Consider the following 25750-nt stretch of genomic DNA (forward strand, 5'->3'; position numbering starts at 1 on the left):
CAACAATGTGCAAAACATTATTTACATCCATGCAGAAAATTGTGTAACTTCAGTAATCATTCTTGAAGATGCTGTGCAGTGTGCACAGATAAAATCAGTGAAGAGTCAAAGATTCAATCTTTATTCACATGACACTGGCAAACAGGTGCAAGTGAGCATTTAAAAACTGTGACAAAGAAAAAAAAAACAATTTAAAATCAATGTCATGGCAGGACGTTAAGTTTGATGCATACTACTGATGTATGCTAAGTTTGATGTATAATACTAACACTTTCTATTCTATTCTATAAAATATATATATATATATATATATATATACACACATATATATATATATATATATATATATATATATATATATATATATATATATATATAATACAAATAATAAACATGTTCTGCGTTAGACTAAACTGAAAAGGGTCATAGCACTTGCATATTGTTGTACTGTTAGTTTAACTGCTTCTATTGATCTCACTTGTAAGTCGCTTTGGATAAAAGCGTCTGCTAAATGAATAAATGTAAATGTAATCTCTGTGACAATCCTCATTATGGAAAAGGTGACACTGGGCAATTGATTCATTTTCTTATTTATTTATTTTTTTTATTGGTAAAACAAACCATGAGCTAATAGTAACCACTCATAAATGTGTTAAACACAATCAGAATAAACAGAATAAATCTGACTAGAACAACCAAAAACACAGCAATAAGTCAGTGAATAAACAGTGAATGACAGAAAGTCCCAAAACTATAAATACATAAGAAATCAAATGACATAATAAAACTCCTGCTAATTCAGACGGGAAAGACTCAGCTACAAGGACACACAGGTGATTTACAATTTTCCCAAGCAATAATAAAAGTTCGAAGTCATATTTGAGTAACTTAATTTTATAATATATTTAAGTAGCAGGTCTTATAAGAGACAGGGACAGGAGAGTTTTCCAGTGCGGTGAAGATAAAGAACAGGATGAACAAAACCAGCCAGCACAAAACAAACCAAACCAGGGATCCAATGTGCACGATTAAGCTTTTTTGTGGCAAGGGTAAAAACTCCTGCAATACTATATGGGACATATATAAAAGCCATGCTCACAGTAGTTATTAGAATTAGATAAAATGTTCTTTTCTTAAAGTCATTTTCCACCTTTCTCTCTCTCCTTCTCTCTCCTGGTCCTGACTGCTTCAGAGCTCTGAGAACAGCCACAAGACAAAACAACTGGATGAAGAAGAAGAGGAGGAACTGCAGCAAGAAGATCCACATATGTACAGTGTTGTCTGGGACTATAGTATACATGCAGCACAAACAAGAGCCAAGAATAATTATCCAGGCCGCAGTGCAGCAGATCACTCTATATCTGAGAGGTTTGTACTTCAGAAAGGTTACAGGATGAACCACTGCCAGGTAACGCTCAACACACATCAGACACTGAAACAGAGGACGGCCAGTAGTGATTAGTCCTGCAAAAAATAGTTTAAACTGTACAATAAATGAAAACCACTCTGACAGTACAAAGGTCAAACAATTCACGTAGAAACCAGCCTCAGAAATAGAGAGATTGAGGATGAAGAACTCTGATGCAACTCCACTTCCTGTTCCTGTGATGATGAGCCATATAATATAGGAGTGTGTAGGAAGACCAACCAGGAAACTGATGCTGTACACACAAATGTTCAACATTTCTACAAGCCCAATGGAATGAGTTGTGGTGTTTGTAGATATTTCAGGTGTGGTGAAGTTCACGGTAGAGTTATTCATCGTCTCTGTGTTTGTCTTCTCTTCTCTTCTCAGCTCACAAAACATTATGTAGCTATGATCAATCGAAAGAAAGAAGTGTACATGCAGGGAATTAAATAATAAATACTAAATTAAAACTGAAATAACCAGAGCAAACCAACATTAAATGACTTCAAAATGGTTCTATAAATTCAGTAGTATTTTAGGTTATTTTGTATCTTTATCAGTCTATGTTAACTGGCAAAATCTCTGCTTCTATTGTATTTATACTGAAGTGATTTCTTTCTTTCAATAAAACAAAAAGAGCCCAGTTTCTATTTACTTGTTACATTTTTCCTAAAAAAAAAATCAACACAGTGACAATGCTTCTTCTTATAATCTGTTTTACCATAAAAGCAAGAAATCAAATCAAAAAAGAAGTTCATCACCTGATGAGTGAATTTCTGGTCTCGCTGGACTTCTGATCTCTAGTACATTCGTCTCTGTTGTTTTATAGACTGACTTCACAGCTGTAATAAGAATACACGTGCAAGACTTCAGCTTTTAGACATCACTTAAAACACTAGATATGCAAATGTTTAAAGTAACAAAGGTTCAAAATATATAACTTATTGGGTTTGTTCACCCAATTGTTCACCAAGGCACAATTTATACACCACATTGAAAAAATTATTCCTTATCTGCAGTTAAGAGGACAACAGCAAGTATTCATCGTTTCTTTCAGACTGTGAAGAGATTATGCACATGGGAAAATTGAGGATGAAAAAATATATGTTAAATGAGCAACTGTAAATTTACACGGAAGTGTTATTAACCTTCATTAGGCAACATTTAATTTGAAGTATATGCAAAACTGCATGAACACAGTAATAGTGTTGTTAAAAACAAGATATTAAATTAAAAAGAGGTGTTTATCACCTGGAGAGTAAATGTCCAGTCTCTGTAAATGTGTATAATCGATGTGCTGTGTTTTGTAGACTGACTTCACAGCTGTCACAGAACATATGTGCATGACTTTATCTGCTACACGTCACATAAAACACCAGATATGCAAATAAGGTAAATGTTAAAAAGACTGCATTAATGGAATGCAGCTGATAAAAGCTGATAAAAATAGAAAAATACATCATAATATCATAAACTTACATAATGAAAGTGCCTGATTTCTTAATTTCTTTTTAATAATTATTTTTATTGTCTGACCTCAGTTTGAACTCATACAATCAGGGGCAGAGAATTTAGTAGGGACGCTAGGGACGTGTCCCTACCAATATGCAGTGACACTGATATATCAGCCCGTTCTCATAGCCTACCCAAGACGTCACTTTCAACCATGCTTCAATATCTGACGCTCAAAGCACCCTTTAGCATCCATATGAGACGCATAACCCTACCACAGACCTAAACCTACCCAACCGAAGCGTCTCATATTGACGCTAAGGGTGCTTTGTGCGTCGGATATTGACGCTTTCGAAAGCGTCAGTTACATGACGCCTAAACCTACCCATAACCGAAGCATCACATATGGACGCTAAAGGGTGCTTTGAGCGTCAGATATTGAAGCATGGTTGAAAGTGACAAAAAGTGACGTCTTAGGTATGAGAATGTGTTGGATATATCCTTAGCAATAATTTCGATCAAAACTTAAAATATATTTATATTGATGTCCCCGTCCCTACCAATTTCAAAATCAAACCTACGCCACTGCATACAATATAATGAACGTCCAGTCTTCACAAACAATCTTTATACCCCTTACGAAAAAGAAGTTTATTCAAGTGTTCTATTAGTAGCCTATACTTCTTTTAAACTAAAAAAATAATAAAGTATACTTTCAGTCTACATTTTATATACTTCCCAAAAATATACTTTATATACTTCTCAGAAATATACTTAAAAAATTACACTTAAGTGTGCTTGACTACAGAATCTCCAGATCAAAACACAGGAGAAGAAGAAGCTGAAACAGCGATAGAAGGATTGCTCACTCAAATGTAAAATAACGTGATCATCAAACATTAAACAGCGTGTAAATCAAAACTGCTTAATATTACCCAAATGAAATGAAGCGTAACCCATGAGGAGAAAACGACTGTGAAGCTTTGGGGATGTTGGACTCGATCAACTCCATCTGTGTTTTGATAATCGTTCTAAATCTGATCAAGGCGTAGTCTTTGACAAAAATGTGATTTACTCAACTTTTTTGTTTAAAATGTTGCCTTTCTTTATGAAACTTACCAACATTCAAGTGTTGATAAAAAAGGATGCATGAAGCTAATAAAAAGTTTTTAAAATTAAAGTACAGTTCAATTTTTTTAAGTATAAAAAATATACATAATATCTACATTTGAACATAATAGTATACTGCAAGTCAAAAATAATATATAAATAGTAAACTAAGTATGTTACGTTCACTTAAAGAAAACTTACAAGTATACTTGCAGTATAAACTACTAAACTAGTAGTTTACTGACGGTACACTTCAGTGTGTACTTAAACTAATACATTTACTACTTGTATTAAAATAGTAAACTACTAGTATACTTATAAGTTCACTTGTAGTACAGATGCATTACAAATGAGCAACCTAGTTGTGTACTTAAAGTTTACTACTCTTACACTTGTAGTGCACTTAAATGTATACTTTTATATACTAAAAGTGGGCCAATTTAGTCCCAAGCAGTATTAAAATAGTACACCTTCAAGTTTACTACAAGTACACATTAATATTAGTTAATTAATTAATTAATATTAATGTAATATTAACATTAATATTCTCACAAAGTTATCAATAATTTGCATATGATTCAATAACTTAATCTAGTACTGCAAATATTATGACTAACAGAGGCAGGAAAGTTTTCCAGTGCGGTGCAGAAAAAGAACAGGCTAACAACAAACAAAGCAGTAAACCAGTTTGTCTGGGAACTGTCAGATGTCATAATTTCAGAGAATCCTGTGATTATTTGTGAAATGTATATGATAACTATGATTAGTAATTAGAATAATATTAAATGCTATTCTCTTCATGTGGTTTTCCTCCTCTCTCTCTCCCTCTCTCTCCTGGTCCTGACTGCTTCAGAGCTCTGAGAACAGCTACAAGACGAAACAACTGTAGAGGAGAAGACCAGTACCATTTGCATCGATGAGAGCCATGGGTATGTATTATATATCTGTTTTATAAGCGCTCTCTGGTTACGTGGATGATTACGTTACTGTTGATAATCTGTCCATCATCGTATAAAGCCCGCCGTGACAATTTGATTGGTCCGAACAGCTCTGGTTTGAGCATAATTGCTCCACAACGGATCAAATCCAGACCAAAATTCCCGACCTAAAAATTCAAGGTATACATTTTGCTAGTATAAGTGTTCAAATCAATAATCACTCAAATCTGAAAGAAAATAAATTATCACTGTAACAATTTTTATTCAGTCCTCCCAAATATTATTCAAGTGGCTGACACTATAGATGGCACAGGTGCCACTTTTTCAACACCTTAAATGCAAATTCTTATACTGAGACATTTGTGTTGACAGGAAGTCAAGTTTATTGCTATAATCTCTGTGGCAACCATCAGTAGGGAAAAGGTGACACTGGGCCATGATGTATTTTATTGGATAAACAATCTACAAAGAGTACATCAGTAAGTCAGTTTGTAATAAACAGTGAAACACTTACATATTCTGAATATGTAAAAAGATACATTTACACAGACTCTTCAATGCGAAACTTGTGTTCATAAGTGAAATTATGTTGTAGACTACTATTTTGAAAAGGAAGCCTGATCTGTTGTGTTATGTGAACATAAGGGGCCCTATTTTAACGATCTAAGCACATGGTCTAAAGCGCAAGTTCCTTTAGGGCGTGTCCGAATCCACTTTTGCTAGTTTAACGACGGGAAATATAGTCGGCGCGTCAGGCGCATGGTCTAAAAGGGTTGTCCCTATTCTCTTAATGAGTAATGGGTGTGTTTTGGGATTTACGTGTGTTAAACCAATCAGAGTCTCATCTCCCATTCCCTTTAAATGCCAGTTGCGCTCGTGCCATGGCAGATTCGCTATTTACATGACGGAATTTGATAGTGGAAAGACTGAAGCCGTCTCCAGAGCGCAAACGGATCTGCTCGGCCTACGTGAGGTTAAAGTGCGCAAGCAGACCATCTACGGAACAAGCCGTATTCCACCATATCTTTATTTACACAATAATAATCTTTTACATTGTAATTTGGCAATTTTTACATTTGGCATGTTTGTGTGTGCTGCTGCCCCTGTGTGTTTAATAAGTAGATTGTACGTGCGTTGTGGACCCGCCTATAGACACACAATACTAACGCGCTCTTTAAATAAAAAATAAAAAAATTGCTCCATTGACTTTAGACCAGGTTTCAGTTTGGTTAATGGCGCAGTTCTGTTGCCTCAAAATAGCAATGCGCCAACAATGCGCCAGAACACACCTCGTTTTCAGACCAGCACGCCCATGGGTGCACAAATGGGCACAAATGCATTTGCTATTTAACCATCGTGGCGCAGTACGTGAAAATGATAACTGCGTCGGGCTGAAACTAGCAAAAAACACTTGCATCGCGCTTGGCGCTGCATTGCGCCAGGTGTAAGATAGGGCCCAAGGTGTGAGAACAGAAGTGAAGATAGTTGAAGTTCGCTACCGCTGTTTCGTGTGCTTCATTACGTAAAATATCCTGACAGATACCACAATGGGTCAAAACCAGAATTTGGAAGTGCCAGAGTAATGATGAGGTGTCATAGATCCTAATTTAGAGAAGTTTGTGTTATTTATAATTTTCACAAAGTAATAAACATTACAGATAAGTAAAGGTCACCATCTTAATCTAATCTAAAACGTCAAAGTTGCAAATATTATGGAAAACCGAGGCAGGAGAGTTTTCCCGTACGGTGCAAATAAAGAACAGGGTGCACAAAACCAGCCAGCGCAAAACAAATCACTGAAGGAGTCCAAACTTCCTGAATATAGCGTTTTGTCAGATTGGTAAATAATGCTGAAATAGTAATCGGCACATATATGATGACCATGTTCACTACTGTTATTAGAATGAGATAAAATGCTCTTCTCTTCATGTGGTTTTCATCTTTTCTCCCTCTTTCTCTTTCTCCTGGTCCTGACTGCTTCAGAGCTCTGAGAACAGCCACAAGACAAAACAACTGGATGGAGAGGAAGAGGAGGAACTGCAGTGAGATGAACCATGTATGTGCATTAATGATGAATGAAGCTAAAATGAACATGGAGCACAAACAAGAACCTAGAGTGATTATCCAGGCCACAGTGCAGCAGATCACTCTATATCTGAGAGGTTTGTACTTCAGAAAGGTTACAGGATGAACCACTGCCAGGTAACGCTCAACACACATCAGACACTGAAACAGAGGACGACCAGTGACAGCTAGTCCTGTCATTAAAACTTTTAGTGTCAAGAGACTTGAAAACCAAGTTGAAAGTACAAGGATCAAACAATTCAAACAGTTTCCAATCTCACAAATGGAGAAATTGAGTATTAAGAACTCTGATGCAAATCCACTTCCAGCTCCTGTGATGATGAGCCAGATAATATAGGAGTGTGTAGGAAGACCAACCAGGAAATTGATGCTGTATACACAGATTTCCAGACTTTTCTGTGGTTCAATGGATTGAGTTGTGAAGTTTGTAGATGCTTCGGGTGCTGTGATGTTCACTGAGTTATTCATCTTTAGGTTTGTCTTTTGATTTTAATGGTTCATAAAAACTTGTTTTGTGATCTACACAAAGAGATAAGTGTTATTGAACCAGATCTGTAATAAAAAAAAAATAAAAAAAACATTTCAATATATCCAGATTTTACATTTCAGTCGGTAAATGTTCCCAGTTTAAATCTGAATAGAGCAACATCATTAAATGATGAAAAATAGATTGTTTAACAAAGTAATATTCGCAGGCTACATTCACCTGCAAAAATCTCATTTTTATAATATGAATTTAATGAATGAATGAATTTAATCATTAATTAATGAATTTAAACTGTTAGTTCTCTTCAATTAAACAAAGCTCAGTCCCATTTTACTCAGTGGATAAAGCATTAACTCCATCCCAAATCTTTGGACATTACCAGATAAACACAGTGACACTGTTGCTTATTATTAAGGGTATAAACAAGAATAATCAATAGAGAAGTTTATCACCTGAAGATTGAATGTTCAGTCTCTCTGGATATGTATATATCTCTGTGCTGTGTTTTAAGTTCACAGCTGCTATAAGAATATGCATGACTGCATCTGCTACACGTCACATTAAACATCATATACGCAAATATTTAGAGTAAAACAATTAACAAAATTCAAGCCATTTTTTACACATTCATCAAGTGACCCTGAACTTCAAAATATAATTTTCATATGATACAACATACAATGGTGAGTTTTCAGTCTTCCCAAACAATCTATATAAATAATGAGATGGAAAATTGAGGCTCTGTTATTGATGTAATGATTTATTAGAAAAACAAACTAATAGCAACCACTCATTTTATTAATAGGATATGAGGTTTCATGCACTCATGCTGACTATCTGAATGACCTTAAATAAGTTCAAATATCACAGAACTTCTGCTAGGCATTTTCTAGAAGTCAAAGTGCACATGTTTTTTTTTCAGTCCTCTGAAAAGTGAAGTTGTGTTTGAAGGGTACTGTATCAAGTTGATATAGAAGTACATTTGAGTACAAACTAATCCCTAGATTTGAAGAGTTAAATAATATCATAAGCAGGTTTTATGGAGAAAAGAGGCAGGAGAGTTTTCCAGTCCGGTGCAGATAAAGAACAGACTGAACAAAACCAGCCAGGGGTGCGTTTCCCGAAAGCATCGTTGGCCAACTATGGTCGCAAGTTCCGTCGTTCCCAATAGAGTTCAATGGACATTGCGATGAACTTGCGACCATAGTTGGCCAACGATGCTTTCGGGAAACGCACCCCAGAACGTAACAAGTCACAGCCGAAGACCAAACTTTCTGAATTATCAGTTTTGTCAGAATGGTAAACAACGTTGTGAGAGTAAGTGGCAGATATGTGAAATCCCAACAAACTAGAACATTAAGCATTAATGAGTTTCGATGTTTTTCATCCTGCTCAAATGAACTTCATTCATTCATTCATACCCAAAATAACATTTCTATCCTATTTTGATTATTAAATTGTTACCTCTGTTCAATTAAACAAAAAGAGCTCAATCTCATTTTATTCAATAGTAAACTTTCCTCTGAACTCACTTTGAACTTTTTTCAGAAAAATACTGACTTTTTTTATATTAAAGGTGCCATATGTAAAAATTGAGGTAAAAATATCCAAAAAATGACCTACACGCATCAAAAGAATGAGAAGAAATAAGGGCGATGATGTCATTAAAAAAATGTCAAGTTATAGTGCTGCAGAGATATCAACCTTAATTAGCATTAGCATTACTAGCCACGGCCCGACAGGTGTCGTAATACCAGTTTCGGCCATGGGAGGCGGTATGCGGGCAACATAACCACCAGTCAGTCAAACATGCAATACACGAATAACTCGCACGGCTTGTGGGCATACTTGAACCTGATGTCAATCGTGTGGAAAGTAGCCTACAGCCCACTACTACATTCAAATAAAATCTGATAAAAAAAAAAGGAACAAAACCAGAGTAAACATTGGCACTGCTTTCCATCGCTGGAGACAACTAATGGACATGAAAGAAATGAGGTTCGACTCCAAACTTGCAACATTTCTTTTGGATTGGTAAGTAAGATGCTGTTAGTATTTCGTTAGAAGTTTGTTTTATATGTTTGTGTAGTTTTTTCGGGAAGTTATAACATAGAAACGTATCGAAGGCTGTTCGATAAACGTATATATAACGCACATAAATATAGTATTGTAATAGTACACATAGCACAATCTCTATAGCTCTTTTTTCTTGCCAACTACGTGACCTATATTATGTTTATTAAATGGCTTTCCTGAGGTAAATCTGACATAATTGTTCTCCAGCTGTGTTATTGACCTCTTCACGCTGATAAAAAACACTGATTGGTCGATATTATGTATGAGTATGAGGAATACATTTTGGTAAGTTGTAGCCTACTGTATCTTTCAACAGAGTTCGTGTTTTTTTTTACTATTAGCTAACGTTAGTAGAGTTGATCGGTTCACGTGCGATAGGGATCTGTCGTGTAACAATTACAAGCGCCAAAACGGTATTTATTGTTTGAATTCAGTAATAAAATTGACAGAATCTGAGAGCTGAGATTTTTTTTTATATCATAACTAACCTGCTCTGTCTAGTCTGTCGGTATCCGTGTCCTCTTTGCTTCGCGATTTTTCTGTGCGTGAGAAAATTGATGTGTGATGTGAGAGCGTGTGAAAAGTGTCGCGTGTGTCTCACGGTGAATGCGTGAGAGTTGGCAGCTCTGTTAAGTTACGTTGGCGCTAGCTTGGTCAACATCAGCGAATGCTGTCTGTCAAATTAATGTAATTTAAACTAACAATAAAAATGTAATATGAACAAAACGAATATGAACATATTCACTGGTAAAGGTGAAGGGGAGTAGCTTGAAGATGTCATATTCATACTCTAGAGTAGACCAACTCACTTTTTGGAGGTATACTGCCCCCGTCTGGTATGGAATGTGGTGTATGAATTTATTTTTTTTGAAGGATGGCACCTTTAAGGATAAAAACAAAAACAAAATTAGTTTGTCACCTGAATAGTGAATGTCCCCTCTCAGATGTAAATATCTGTGCTGTGTTTGTCTAACTTCACAATCGTCACAAGGATGTCAATGCATGACTTGTATGTTTCATGCCACATAAAACATGCAAATATTTATAGTAAAAAAAACACACAAAAAAAAAACAAAATAAAAACAGAGTCTGAGTAAACTTATTAACAGAAATGTTAATGTTAATGGAAAATGTTAATCTGGAAGTTTGTGATTGACCAGTCAGAATAAAGTATTCCAGTGTGCCACATAATATTGTTATATGTTGCTTCTATACAAGAAAGAAGCAAATTAAAATTAATCACCCGAATAAAATTTTTTTGCAGACTGAATATTCAATCTTTGTACATCTAAACTAGACAGCACGTGCAGGTGCAACTTATTAATTTTTAGACCATATTTAAGAGAGCAAGAAAGAATGAGAGAGAGAGATACTGTAGATAAATAAATAATAAATATGAGTATGCAAAAGGTAACACTGGGTTAATGATTAAATGTTTTATTGGATAAACAAACTCACTGATATCAAACATATTTATATTAATACATATTTATATATTTATATATACATATATTTAATTAACACACTCAGAATAAGCTATCTATGTAAATAAACAGGGAAATTAAAGATTGTTATATACAATTTAAAATATAACTTAATTTAAAGTCCAGGGCAAACACAAAGAGGAAAGAGACACTTCAGCTGATAATAAAAAAAAAAAAAAAAACTCGGCCCATCCACTACTAAAAAAAATGTTTTGTCAATTTATGATGAACAGAAGCCGGAGAGTTTTCCAGTGCGGTGCAGATAAAGAACAGGCTGAACAAAACTAGCTAGAACATAACAAACCAAACCAGGAGCCCAAAATGTATAGTTATACTAGTTTTTAGAATTATAAATACTCCTGCGATAATAATTAGCACATATGCAAAAACTATGTTCAAAGTAGTTATTAGAATGATATAAAATGCTCTTCTCTTCATGTGGTTTTCCTCCTCTCTCTCTCTCCCTCTCTCTCCTGGTCCTGACTGCTTCACATGACGGAATTTGATAGTGGAAAGACCAAAGCTGTCTCCAGAGTGCAAACGGAACTGCTCGTGCGCGAGGTAAAAGTGTGCAAGCAGACCATCTTTATGGACACAATAATAATCTTTTATATTGTAATCCTTTTATTTTAAATATTTAACTGCAAAAAACACTTGCATCATGCTTGGCGCTGCATTGCGCTGGGTGTAAGATAGGGCCCTTTGTCTCAGCCTGGGTCATCCCGGAAAGACAGAGAGACTTACCGCAACTGATCCAGTGATGACCATAGATATCATATAAAGGCTAGATGTCTCGTCCGCGCTGCTGGCCAATGGAGCTCGACATCCGCACACGGCGGCCATCTTACGACAGTGTGCTCGCTCACTCACATGGTGCATGTACTTTTAAATAACCATAACTTGCTCAATTTTCTACCGATTTTCAAACGGTTTGGTTTGTTATAAACGTCAGAGATGTAGCTATTGCATACATATGAATAATTATGTTCAAAATGTTTAAGCATTCAGAATTATAGCCACGCTAATAACGTTTGTAAGAAACCAAACCGTTTGTAAATCCGTCCAGATTTCAGCGAGATAAGAGGATTTGTGTGCGTGCTGCTCACTCACCTTAATTCACAGAGCCCTGTCCTAAGATGGCCGCCGGTGATGCCGGAAGTGACTCCGCCTTAAGACATCTAGCCTTTATATGATATCTATGGTGATGACGCCCATGCCCGCCATAGTTGGGGGCTATAAATAGGTCATTTCGTGCAAATTCATCTAAAAGCGCTAAATTTGGCACAGATGTAGCTCAGGTCATACTGAAATGATTTAGCTATATACAGTAGGAAAATAAAATGGTCCATACATTTTTAAAGAAATTATCTATAGGCCTAGCCTATCTCTGAAACTGCCAGCACACCTTCCAGTCCATCAACCCAAAATATGCACATTTTTATACCAAGCATTTAAAAAGGAGAGAAATAAAAACTCTCTAATCATCTGTGTTATGATAGGATGTCAAGTTTAATACAACATTCTAAATTGAAAGCCTTCATAAGGGAAAGGTGACACCAGACCATCCCACACACAATATAGATGGTCACAAATATTCAAAAGCTTTATTAAAAACTGTAAGGACAATTTCTAATAATCATGCACATGAACGTGTTAAATAGTTTTATATGGACGAGCATAGACTTTATCTTTTAATGCACAAACCACAGTGACGGTGGCAACCAAAAACAACATTGAAGTCACTATGAAATTAAAATGAACAGTTCTTATTTTTTATGAAATGTTACAGTGTTTATTATAAATGAACTATCCATGCACATTCTTAAAACATTTTTTTAAATGTGCCCTCGTAATCTTACATCCACAGATTCCAAAAGGCTCAAGTACATCTACATCAGAAACAAAAATAAGTCAAGAAGAAGATTATTTTGTGAATTTATTATTTATGTTTAGACATCGCCCTGCACATCTATTCACTTTTGCATAGAGTTTTGTCACGCCTTTTATTTACATAAAATATGTGATAAAATGGCCATAATTCTATATAGTGACCACCTAAAACATTCATATTAACCTGAAAGCTTAATGTGAAAAATGCCTAATTTTACCAGTTCATATTCATGTAAATTCTCATTAAGGTAAACTACCTGTCTTCTAAACTGATTGTATCGCATTTTTTACTCCTGTGTGTTTTTCTAGGAAAAATAAAATAAATGACTGGCTGGTAGCAACCATTCATATCAATTATATCGGACAAGTACACTCAAAATGAACTAAACCTTTTTATAAATAAATAGAATAATTAAAGTACAACTAAAAGTCCGTTTGTGGTGCTGCATCTCTCTAAATAAAAACTGAATGACAGTCACAAAACATGTTTTGTGTCACTTCACACTGCAAAGGCCATTTAAACATTACGAATGCGAAAATGAATTACAGAGAAATCACAATGTTTAGTGTTGCCATTTGTGTTAATTCTAGCGGACAGCTGAAGGAAACAGACATGCCAAGATTAACCCAGAAACAATAAGTAGACTTAGTAACTTAAGTAAATTATAACAATTGCAGATTTTATGATGAACAGAGGCAGGAGAGTTTTCTAGTGCGGTGCAGATAAAGAATAGGTTGCACAAAACCAGCCAGCATAAAACAAGTCAGACCAGTGAACCAAACTGTTGGATTATTTTCTGCCGTCAGACTGACAAAGATTCCTGTGATTGCAAATGGGAAATATAGGATAACAATGTTCACAGTAGTTATTATAATGAGATTGAATGCTCTTCTCTTCATGTGGTTTTCCTCCACTCTCTTTCTTCTTCTCTCCCCTGGTCCTGACTGCTTCAGAGCTCTGAGAACAGCCACAAGACAAACCATCTGGATAAGGATGACCAGTGTAAGCTGCATGGACAAGAACCATATATGTGCATGAATGTTGTCTGGGGTTAAATTATACATGCTGGCCAAACAGGAGCCAAGAATGATTATCCAGGCCGCAGTGCAGCAGATCACTCTATATCTGAGAGGTTTGTACTTCAGAAAGGTTACAGGATGAACCACTGCCAGGTAACGCTCAACACACATCAGACAATGAAACAGAGGACGACCGGTGAATGTAAGTCCTAATAAAAACGCATCTAATATCTTAAGACTTGAAATCCACACTGACAGTATAAAGACCAAACCATTCAGACAGATACCAATCTCACCAAAGGAGAGATTGAGGTTGAAGAACTCTGATGCAACTCCACTTTCTGTTCCTGTGATGATAAGCCATATAATATAGGAGTGTGTTGGGAGACTAAAAAATAAATTGATGCTGTGCACACAGATTTCCAGACAGTCTAGTGCCGCAATGGACTGAGTTGTGGAGTTTGTTGATATTTCAGATGTGGTGAAGTTCACTGTAGAGTTATTCATCTTGTCTGTATTTGTCTTCTCAGTTCAGCAGCTCACAAGTTGTGGTAATGTAACCATGATCTAAGAAGAGAGAAGTGTGAATGAACCAGGTATAATTAGGATTTAGGTTAATATACATTCAAGTGCAAAATATCATCTTGTATCATATTTCCCATTAATGGATTTCATTTAAATTGTTACTTCTTGAACGTGTCTTCGTGCTCTGAAGAGCATTTCAGGAAGTGTGTAACGCTGGGTCAGCGGCCAGGGCCTTATCCCTGATGCGGTCGCCGAGCTATGCCGTACAACAGATCTTGCTGTCCAGGCCACCAAGCAAACAGCTGCTGCTATCAGTCCCTCAACCTAATCAGGGGGGTAGGGCTTGGAAAAGTGTAACCAGCGGAAGGTGAAGAAAGACCTAAGGGGAGTTATTGAGAGTAAGCGTGCTGGCAGCTAGCTGCACTTTAGAGAGAAGTAACATCTCCCTCCTCTCATATCCCTCGCTCCTTCTTCCTCCTCTTCACAGCTGCCACAAGAATATATGTGCATGACTACATCTGCTACACGTCACATTAAACATCATATACGCAAATAGTTAGAGTAAAACAATTAACCAAATTCAAGCCATTTTTTACACATTTATCAAGTGACCCTGAACTTCAAAATATAATTTTCATATGATACAACATACAATGGTGAGTTTTCAGTCTTCCCAAACAATCTATATAAATAATGAGATGGAAAATTGAGGCTCTGTTATTGATGTAATGATTTATTGGAAAAACAAACTAATAGCAACCACTCATTTTATTAATAGGATATGAGGTTTCATGCACTCATGCTGACTATCTGAACGACCTTAAATAAGTTCAAATATCACAGAACTTCTGCTAGGCATTTTCTAGAAGTCAAAGTGCACATGTTTTTTTTCAGTCCTCTGAAAAGTGAAGTTGTGTTTGAAGGGTACTGTATCATGTTGATATACAGTAAGTACATTTGAGTACAAACTAATCCCTAGATTTGAAGAGTTAAATAATTTCATAAGCAGGTTTTATGGAGAAAAGAGGCAGGAGAGTTTTCCAGTCCGGTGCAGATAAAGAACAGACTGAACAAAACCAGCCAGAACATAACAAGTCACAGCCGAAGACCAAACTTTCTGAATTATCAGTTTTGTCAGAATGGTAAACAAAGTTGTGAGAGTAAGTGGCAGATATGTGAAATCCCAACAAACTAGAACATTAAGCATTAATGAGTTTCAATTCATTCACCATTCATTCATTCATTCCCAAAATAACAATTCTATCATATTTTGCTTATTAAATTGTTACCTCTGTTCAATGAAACAAAAAGAGCTCAATCTCATTATATTCAATAGTAAACTTTCCTCGCAAATCACTTTGGACTTTTTCAGAAAAATACTGTGATTTTTTTGTATATTAAGGATAAAAACAAAAACAAAATTAGTCTGTCACCTGAAAAGTGAATGTCCCCTTATGTGTGCTGTGTTTAGACTGACTTCACAAGGATGTCAATGCATGACTTCATCTGTTTCCTGCCGCATAAAACATATAAATATTTAAAGTAAAAAAACAAAACTAAACAAAAACTGAGAGTCTGAGTAAACTTATTAAAAGAAATTCACTTTTATATATGGAAAATGTTAATCTGGAAGCTTGTGATTGACCAGTTAGAATAAAGTATCCCATTGTGCCACATAATATTGCTTCTATACAAGAAAGTAGCAAATTAAAATAAATCACATGAATACTATTTTTTGCAGACTGAATATTCAATCTTCAAAAATATCCAAACAGCTGCAACTCATTCATTTTTAGACTGAGCATTTAAGAGAGCAAGAAAGAAAGAATGAGAGAGAGATAGATAAATAAATAATAAATATGGGGAGTGCAAAAGGTGACTGATTAAATGGTTTATTGGATAAACAAACACACTGATATCAAACAACCATATTTAATTAACACACTCAGAAAAAGCTAGATCTATGTGTAAATAAACATGGAAATTAAAGATCTTAATACTCGCATGAACTGACAATGAAACTAAAAAATAATTTTACATAAAACTTCATTTAAAGATCAGAGCAAACACTAAGAGGAAAGAGACACTTTCAGCTGATAATACCAAAAACTGGCCCATCCACTAAAAAAAATTATTTAAAAAGTAAGACAATGTGAAGTCATTTTTTGTCAGTTTATGATGAACAGAAGCCGGAGAGTTTTCCAGTGCGGTGCAGATAAAGAACAGGCTGAACAAAACTAGCTAGAGCATAACAAACCAAACCAGGAGCCCAAAATGTCCAAATATACTGGTTTATCAGAATTATAAATACTCCTGTGATAATAATTGGCACATATGCAAAAACTATGTTCACAGTAGTTATTAGAATGATATAAAATGCTCTTCTCTTCATGTGGTTTTCCTCCTCTCTCTCTCTCCCTCTCTCTCCTGGTCCTGACTGCTTCAGAGCTCTGAGAACAGCCACAAGACAAAACAACTGGATGGGGAGGAAGAGGAGGAACTGCATCATGAAGAACCATGTATGTGCATTAATATTATTTAACATTAATGTGATCATGCAGCACAAACAGGAGCCAAGAATAATTATCCAGGCCGCAGTGCAGCAGATCACTCTATATCTGAGAGGTTTGAACTTCAGAAAGGTTACAGGATGAACCACTGCCAGGTAACGCTCAACACACATCAGACACTGAAACAGAGGACGCCCAGCGATGGAAAGTCCTAGCAAAAACAATGCTAATGGCTGAAGAACTGAAATCCAATTAGCCAGTACAAAAAACAACAAATCCAGACAGTTACCAATCTCACAAACAGAGAGATTGAGGATGAAGAACTCTGATGCGACTCCACTTCCAGCTCCTGTGATGATGAGCCATAGAATATAGGAGTGTGTAGGAAGACCAAAAAGAAAATTGATGCTGAACACACACGTGTCCAGATACCCCACTATCAATATAGAAGGGGTTGTGGAGTTGGTGGAAGCTCCTGGTGTGGTGGAGTTCATTTCCTCCTCGTTTGTCTTTTGAGTTCACAAAAGATAAATAGTATTGCTATAAGAAGAGAGAATTAGAAATGTATGGGGTTACTCAGACGACTGTTCAACTTAAGCAAGATAAAAAAAATATTATTTAAAAACATTTTCCATCAACCCCAGCAATTCAACACAGTTTACAGTTACAGTATGTCTTAATGCACTCTTAAAAATGAACAGTGATTCAATAGAAGAACCATTTTAGTTCCCCAAAAAAACTCTTTGTGAAAAGTTCCTAAAATAAAATTTTTTGAAGAACAATCTCAAGAACCTTTAGTGCACTTGAAAGGTTCCATGTTAAAGGTTCTTCATGAAATCACACATGCCACTAAAGAACCTTTATTTTTAAGAGTGTTCCCTAATGTCAAGTAAATTGCTAATTCACTTTGATGAAACAAATAGAGATCAGCTCTGTTTTATTCAAGTGGTCCATCTAACATGCCCATAACCCTTTTACTATGACTGATAACCACAGCAACATTGTCATATCATTCAGCGGTAAAAAGAAAAATAATTCAATTTAAAAGAGAAGTTTATCACCTGAAGAGTGAATGTTCAGTCTCTCTGGATGTGTATAAATCTCTGTGCTGTGTTTAGTAGACTGACTTCACCGCTGTCACAAGAATATATGTGCATGACTTCATCTGCTACACGTCACATAAAACATCAGATATGCAAATATTAAAAGTAAAAAGGTTTAAAAAGATCATAAAAACATATACTCTTATTTGATACTTTAATTGAAGTTCATTCATTCATTCCCAAAATGACATTTCTATCATATTTTGATTATTAAATTGTTACTTCTGTTCAATTAAACAAAAAGAGCTCAATCTCATTTTATTCAATTGTAAACTTTCCTCGGAAATCACTTTGGACTTTTTCAGAAAAATACTATGAATTTTTTTTTATATTAAGGATAAAAACAAAAACAAAATTAGTTTGTCACCTGAATAGTGAATGTCCCCTCTCAGATGTAAATATCTGTGCTGTGTTTGTCTGACTTCACAATCGTCACAAGGATGTCAATGCATGACTCATCTGTTTCATGCCGCATAAAACATACAAATATTTAAAGGAAAAAACAGAGAGTCTGAGTAAACTTATTAACAGAAATTCACTTTTATATGGAAAATATTAATCTTGAAACTTGTGATTGACCAGTCAGAATAAAGTATTCCAGTGTGCCGCATAATATTGTTATATGTTGCTTCTATACAAGAAAGTAGCAAATTAAAATAAATCACCTCAATAATTTTTTTTTTGCAGACTGAATATTCAATCTTTGTACATCTAAACTAGACAGCACGTGCAGGTGCAACTTATACATTTTTAGACTACATATTTAAGAGAGCAAGAAAGAATGAGAGAGAGAGATACTGTAGATAAATAAATAATAAATATGAGTATGCAAAAGGTGACACTGGGTCACTGATTAAATGTTTTATTGGATAAACAAACACACTGATATCAAACATATTTATATGAATACATATTTATATATTTATACATACATATATTTAATTAACACACTCAGAATAAGCTATCTATATAAATAAACAGGGAAATTAAAGATTGTTATAAATAATTTAAAATATAACTTAATTTAAAGTCCAGGGCAAACACCAAGAGGAAAGAGAGCTGATAATACATTTTTTTTTTAATTGGCCCATCCACTACTAAAAAAAATGTTTTGTCAATTTATGATGAACAGAAGCCGGAGAGTTTTCCAGTGCGGTGAAGATAAAGAACAGGCTGAACAAAACTAGCAAGAACATAACAAACCAAACCAGGAGCCCAAAATGTATAGTTATACTGGTTTATCAGAATTATAAATACTCCTGCGATAATAATTGGCACATATGCAAAAACTATGTTCAAAGTAGTTATTAGAATGATATAAAATGCTCTTCTCTTCATGTGGTTTTCCTCCTCTCTCTCTCTCCCTCTCTCTCCTGGTCCTGACTGCTTCAGGGCTCTGAGAACAGCCACAAGACAAAACAACTGGATGGGGAGGAAGAGGAGGAACTGCATCATGAAGAACCATGTATGTGCATTAATATTATTTAACATTAATGTGATCATGCAGACCAAACAGGAGCCAAGAATAATTATCCAGGCCGCAGTGCAGCAGATCACTCTATATCTGAGAGGTTTGAACTTCAGAAAGGTTACAGGATGAACCACTGCCAGGTAACGCTCAACACACATCAAAAACAGTGCTAATGGCTGAAGAACTGAAATCCAATTAGCCAGTACAAAAAACAACAAATCCAGACAGTTACCAATCTCACAAACAGAGAGATTGAGGATGAAGAACTCTGATGCGACTCCACTTCCAGCTCCTGTGATGTAAAACACGTAAAACATCAGATATGCAAATATTAAAAGTAAAAAGATCAAAAAGACATATACTCTTATCTGATACTTTAATTTTATTCCCCAAAAAAGTTCATTTTGATAAACGTCTTGTTCACTGAACTGTTGTATTAAAGCAATTTGACAATTGCATTTATGATGCTGTTCTGAATATCAGCACGGCTGTGATTCATCAGAGATATGATGCCACAATAACTCTTGCTCATGTGGTGCGGCTGTTTTTTAAACAGCAAAAAAGAGAAATGGTCCACAAAATCAGTCAAGAAGAAATGATGCAGCTCCCAATCACTAAACACCATGGTATGCAAACTTCATTTTATATTTAGAAAGAAGAGAAAATTACACTGAATCATCAATTAATATTTATTGGAAAACAAGCAAACAGCTACCATTTATAATAAATATATCAGATAAACACACTAAGAAAAAACTTACAATATATAGGATTTCTTGTTCACTGACTTTCTGATCTATATTAAACACGAAACTTTCAAAACTCCCTGAAATTACAGTTGAAATCTCATCAGCTGCCTACTATTCATATTTTAGAAGTCAGGGTACACAGCTTTTTACCATCCTCTGGGAAATAAAGTTGCGTTCAAAATAAATCAGGATTATATAATGAGCACTTTTAAGGAACAATACAGGGATTTGCCAGTGTTTGACATTTGCACACACTGTGTGAGTGTGTGATTCAGCAGTGTAAAGACCCTAAAATGATCCCATTCATAAATAAAAGTTATCAAAAAAATAAACTAGGTGTAGTTACATTTCCTACAGGTTTTATGGAGAACAAAGACAGGAGATTTTTCCAGCCTGGTGCAGATAATGAAGAGGCTGAACAAAACTACCTAGAATATAACAAAGCAGAGAAGAAGACCAAAATGGCAAACTGTAATTCTGTGTCAGAATGGTTAACAATCCAGAGAAAGTAACTGGCATAAATGTGATAACCAAGGTCACAGTAGTTATTAGAATGAGATGAAATGCTCTTTTCTTCATGTGGTTTTCCTCCTCTCTCTCTCTCCCTCTCTCTCCTGGTCCTGACTGCTTCAGAGCTCTGAGAACAGCCACAAGACAAAACAACTGGATGGGGAGGAAGAGGAGGAACTGCAGCAAGAAGAACCATGCATGTACAATCACGGTAAAAAACAAATATATGATCAGGCAGACCAAACAGGAGCCAAGAGTGGTTATCCAGGCCGCAGTGCAGCAGATCACTCTATATCTGAGAGGTTTGAACTTCAGAAAGGTTACAGGATGAACCACTGCCAGGTAACGCTCAACACACATCAGACACTGAAACAGAGGACGACCAGTGATGTCTAGTCCTTGTAATAAAAGTGCTAATGGCAAGAGACTTGAAATATATTTTGACAATATCAAGAAAATATAATCCACATAGATACAAATCTCACAACAAGAGAGATTGAGCATAAAGAACTCTGATGCAACTCTACGTCCTGATCCTGTGACGATGAGCCATATAACATAGGAGTGTGTAGGAAGACCAAACAAGAGACTGATGCAGTAAATCCAAATTTCTATTTCGTCCACTTCCCAGATTCCGTCTGTTCCAGATCCCATTGTAGAGTTGGTGGAAGCTCCTGTTGTGGTGGAGTTCATTTCCTTCTTGTTTGTCTGAGCAGCACAGGAGCTTACAAAACATAACTGATAGTGTTAATAGAGGAGAGAATTATAAATGTACCATTTTACTTATAGACTGCAATTCAAGCTCAAGTCAGCTCATTTGAAATTGATTGTTTACAGTTTGATGGAAGGCACTCCCATGCTATTGAGGAAATAAAGTCAAATGTGGATATTAGCAGCAGAATACGCAGAACACAGAATCTATGCAGGACTTATGTAGGACAGTATGCAGGACAGTAGTAGGCTTAAAATCGTATAGTATAAGGTTGAAAACATATATATTTTTGGTTCATAATTAAAAAATATACCCTAATGGGCTTGTACTTATTACAGAGTAATACATAATAGTAATAACAATACATACATAAGCAAAGTTTTAATGTTTGTTATGTTATTTTGAGTTGACAACTAGCCATCTAACATGACCATAAACCCTTTAATATGACTCGTAACCACAGTGACAAATGGTTCAGCATATAAAAGAAAATGAATCTAATTTAAAAGATGAGTTTATCACCTGAAGAGTGAATGTCCAGTTTCTCTGTATGTAGGCTATATAAATCTCTGTGCTGTGTTTTGTAGACTGACTTCACAGCTGTCAAAACTATAGCTTATAATATGTGTATGACTTCATGTGGTACATGTACATGTCATGTACAACATATGCAAAATGTTAAGAGAGGTCCATTTATAACCCCAAAGGACAGATGGAAGGCCTATTTGGAACATGTTTGTGTAAGTATTTGGGATTTTTATATGTTGGTCTATGTCAGGGATCAGCAACTCCGGTCCTGGAGGGCCACTGTCCTGCAGAGTTTAGCTCCAACCCTAATTAAACACACCTGAACAAGGCAATCAGTGTTTTCAGGATTACTAGATAGATACAGGCAGGTGAGTTTTTATCAGGGCTGAAGCTAAACTCTGCAGGACAGTGGCCCTCCAGGACCGGAGTTGCTGATCCCTGGTCTATGTATATAAATAAATATTTGGGATTTTTATATGTTGGTCTATGTATATAAATAAATATTTGGGATTTTTATATGTTGGTCTATGTATATAAATAATCTCTCAGGTGTTTTAACAAGGGTGTATTTTTGGTGTACTATTACAATGAATTTTGTTTTTTTATTGTACTGATGCAGTCAATTATAGATTAAATTATTTTTTTAGATTAATTGGGGGTATTTGAGTCCATTAATGCATCATATGGGTATGAATATGTAATGATGGTAATATGGTTATTTTATTATGTTTTAGAACGGTCTGCATGATGGAATAAATTCAGGACCGCCATGTATTTGTCTGGTTGTGCCTCTTAAAGGTGTGGTTATTCATTTTGAGTTTGTTTTTTGTTTGTTATCTGGATGTGACTGACACTCATGAAAAATATTCTATTTTGTTATAGGGTGTTAGATGTTTGCTAGTCGCTTTTCTCTTATGTTGTGTTTTTGTGTGTGTGTGTGTGTGTGTGTGTGTGTGTGTGTGTGTGTGTGTGTGTGTGTGTGTGTGTGTGTGTGTGTGTGTGTGTGTGTGTGTGTGTGTGTGTGTGTGTGTGTGTCTTATGTTTTTTTTGTTTTATGTGACAATTGTGAAATTGACTGCTCCCTGACTTTTTTTGGTAAATTAATTTCATAGCCAGCTCTATGTGTTTTTTGTTTATTGATTTTTGTTTAATGTATTGGTTGGTTTGTAGCTGTCTAGTGGAATTGTGTTTATTTATTTATTTATTATGTATTTAAACTGCTTTTCACCCTTGAATAAGCAGCACGGGGTAGCTTCGCATCATGGTCGGTGGAGACCTGGGAGTACAATTTAATAGAGCCCTTACAGGTTTTGTGGGTTGATTTGTGTGGTTACTAATTGTGAATGTGTATCACATAATCCTGTTTGTATTGAAGGGCTTATGGGGGTTTGCTGTGGTTTTCACAGAATGCAGTGAAGTGTCCCCTGTATAGGTAGCTCAAATCCTGTATTCCCAGTTTGAGAAATTGCTGCCCCTGTCAGCTGACTTGGCTCAGGGTAAATATCCTGTACATTGTTATGGTCCTGTTTAATAAAGAATCATGTATTTTTCTACAGCTACAGCTACGGGGGGGATTCCATATCCTCCTAAAAAAGGAGGATATGGAATAATGAATATCCATTCTCCTCAAATGTACGTCTGAAAATAGGCTTTCACAGTTGATGAAAATGTTTATTGGATAAACAAATATCACTGGATAAACAAAATGCACTTGTATGACAACCAAGTTCACAGTATACTTATCAGAGTGAGATTAGACAAAAGGCAATGTTGCATGTAAAATGTAAATTTCCTCAAAATTAAATTTGTTTGAACTGTCTGCGGTATTAAAACTAAATCACTCCCACACCTGTGATGTTGTTCTGAATTTAAATACAGATGGGATTTCCTGCAGATCATAGCATGTGATATTGCTTGCTTATGCAAAAAAAAAAAAAAAAAAAAAAAAGTCAAATGAATAAAATAATTACTGAAGCAGTGAGTGTTCAGTCTTCACGAACAATCTTTATACATCTAAAAATGGGTGACCACTGGTGCCACTCGTTAAACACCTAATATGCAAACATTTGAAAAGAATGGGAGAAAAAATGACATAAAATCATTGATAAAGTGATGCATTCACTAGTGGAAGAACCTATACCAAAATGTATTTAAAATTACATTTATTTCATACCAAATATACTACAAATATCATATTTACTGACATGATACTTACTGATATAATTAAACTTTATTTGGAGTACTTCTTTATTGCACAATGCACATTTCTTAACATTAAGCCTTAAAATGTGTTTAATATCACCATTAGTAAGGAGAGTATGATCTCTGTATAATATCAGTCTTTAAATGCAAAACTGTACCTAAAGTATACTTGCAATAGTTCCACTTTAGCACGATCAAATTAAGTATATCTTTAGTTGGACCTCGGCACTATTTCTTATTTTTCACAAGGGTTGGATTAAAAAAAAGTGGAATTTCAGGCAGAAGGATGATTTCATGCACTTTAGTTATTTTCTACACACACACACAAAAGGAAATTAAGCAAATATATCACAATAGCAGGTTTTAACGTGAATAGAGGCAGGGTAGTTTTCCAGTGCGGTGCAGATAAAGAACAGGCTGAATAAAACTAGCCAGTACATAACAAATCACATCAATAAGCCAAAGTACAGAATAATTCTGTTTCATTAGAATGTTTAAGAGTTCTATGATAGTAAATGGGACATATACAAAAACCATATTCACTGTAGATATTAGAATAAGACAAAACGCTCTTTTCTTCATGTGGTTTTCATCCTCTCTCTCTCTCCCTCTCTCTCCTGGTCCTGACTGCTTCAGAGCTCTGAGAACAGCCACAAGACAAAACAACTGGATGGAGAAGAAGAGGAGGAACTGCAGCGAGAAGAACCATGTATATACAGTCAAGATAGATATATACAAATATATAAGCATGCAGACCAAACAGGAGCCAAGAATAATTATCCAGGCCGCAGTGCAGCAGATCACTCTATATCTGAGAGGTTTGTACTTCAGAAAGGTTACAGGATGAACCACTGCCAGGTAACGCTCAACACAGATCAGACACTGAAACAGAGGACGGCCAGTGATGCCTAGTCCTTGTAGAAACACTGATAATAATGTGAGATGTGAAAACCAATATGACATTACAAAGAGTAAATTATTCAGACAAGTTCCAATCTCACAAACAGAGAGATTGAGGTTAAAGTGTGCTGATGCAACTTCACTTCCTGTTCCTGTGATGATGAGCCATATGACATATGAGTGTATAGGAAGACCAAACAGCAAAGTAATGCAGAGCATGGACATTTCTAGATCACCTATCCACATGGAAGGGGTTGTGGAGTTGGTGGAAGCTCCTGGTGTGGTGGAGTTCATTTCCTATAATTTGTCTGATCACAGAAGCTCACACAATATTGCTAAAGGAAGAGAATATTTTTATTTTACTTAGTTATTCAGACTAGTTCAACATAAGCAACATATGAAGGGAGATTAATACCCAAGGCGTCACTTTTTAACACTTTCAACCATGCTTCAATATCTGACGCTCAAAGCAGCCTTTAGCGTCCATTTGAGACGCATAACCCTATCACAGACCTAAACCTACCCAACCGAAGCGTCACATATGGACGCTAGGGGGCGCTTTGTGCGTCGAATATTGACGCTTCCGAAAG

General features: G+C 35.6%; 3 protein-coding genes across 3 annotated transcripts; all 3 read right to left on the bottom strand.

Annotated features, from left to right (window-relative positions):
- Positions 1-13611: 13611 nt before the first annotated feature.
- Positions 13612-14457, bottom strand: LOC308706044 (uncharacterized protein; the record flags this gene model as incomplete). The annotated part of the gene is made up of 1 exon (XM_081391430.1): positions 13612-14457. The coding sequence occupies one exon, from the start codon at positions 14455-14457 to the stop codon at positions 13612-13614; it is 846 nt and encodes a 281-aa protein (XP_081247556.1).
- Positions 14458-16532: 2075 nt separating this feature from the next.
- Positions 16533-17479, bottom strand: LOC308706045 (chemokine XC receptor 1-like; the record flags this gene model as incomplete). Its single annotated transcript, XM_081391431.1, has 2 exons — positions 16533-16544; positions 16829-17479. 2 exons carry the CDS (start codon positions 17477-17479, stop codon positions 16533-16535), a joined length of 663 nt encoding a protein of 220 aa, XP_081247557.1.
- Positions 17480-19677: 2198 nt separating this feature from the next.
- On the bottom strand, positions 19678-25454 carry LOC308706046 (uncharacterized protein; the record flags this gene model as incomplete). Its single annotated transcript, XM_081391432.1, has 3 exons — positions 19678-19692; positions 19792-19851; positions 24804-25454. The coding sequence occupies 3 exons, from the start codon at positions 25452-25454 to the stop codon at positions 19678-19680; spliced, it is 726 nt and encodes a 241-aa protein (XP_081247558.1).
- Between the last annotated feature and the right edge of the window lie 296 nt (positions 25455-25750).

Source organism: Scardinius erythrophthalmus, assembly GCF_964197995.2.
Source record: "Scardinius erythrophthalmus genome assembly, chromosome: 17".
NCBI lineage: Eukaryota > Metazoa > Chordata > Actinopteri > Cypriniformes > Leuciscidae > Scardinius > Scardinius erythrophthalmus.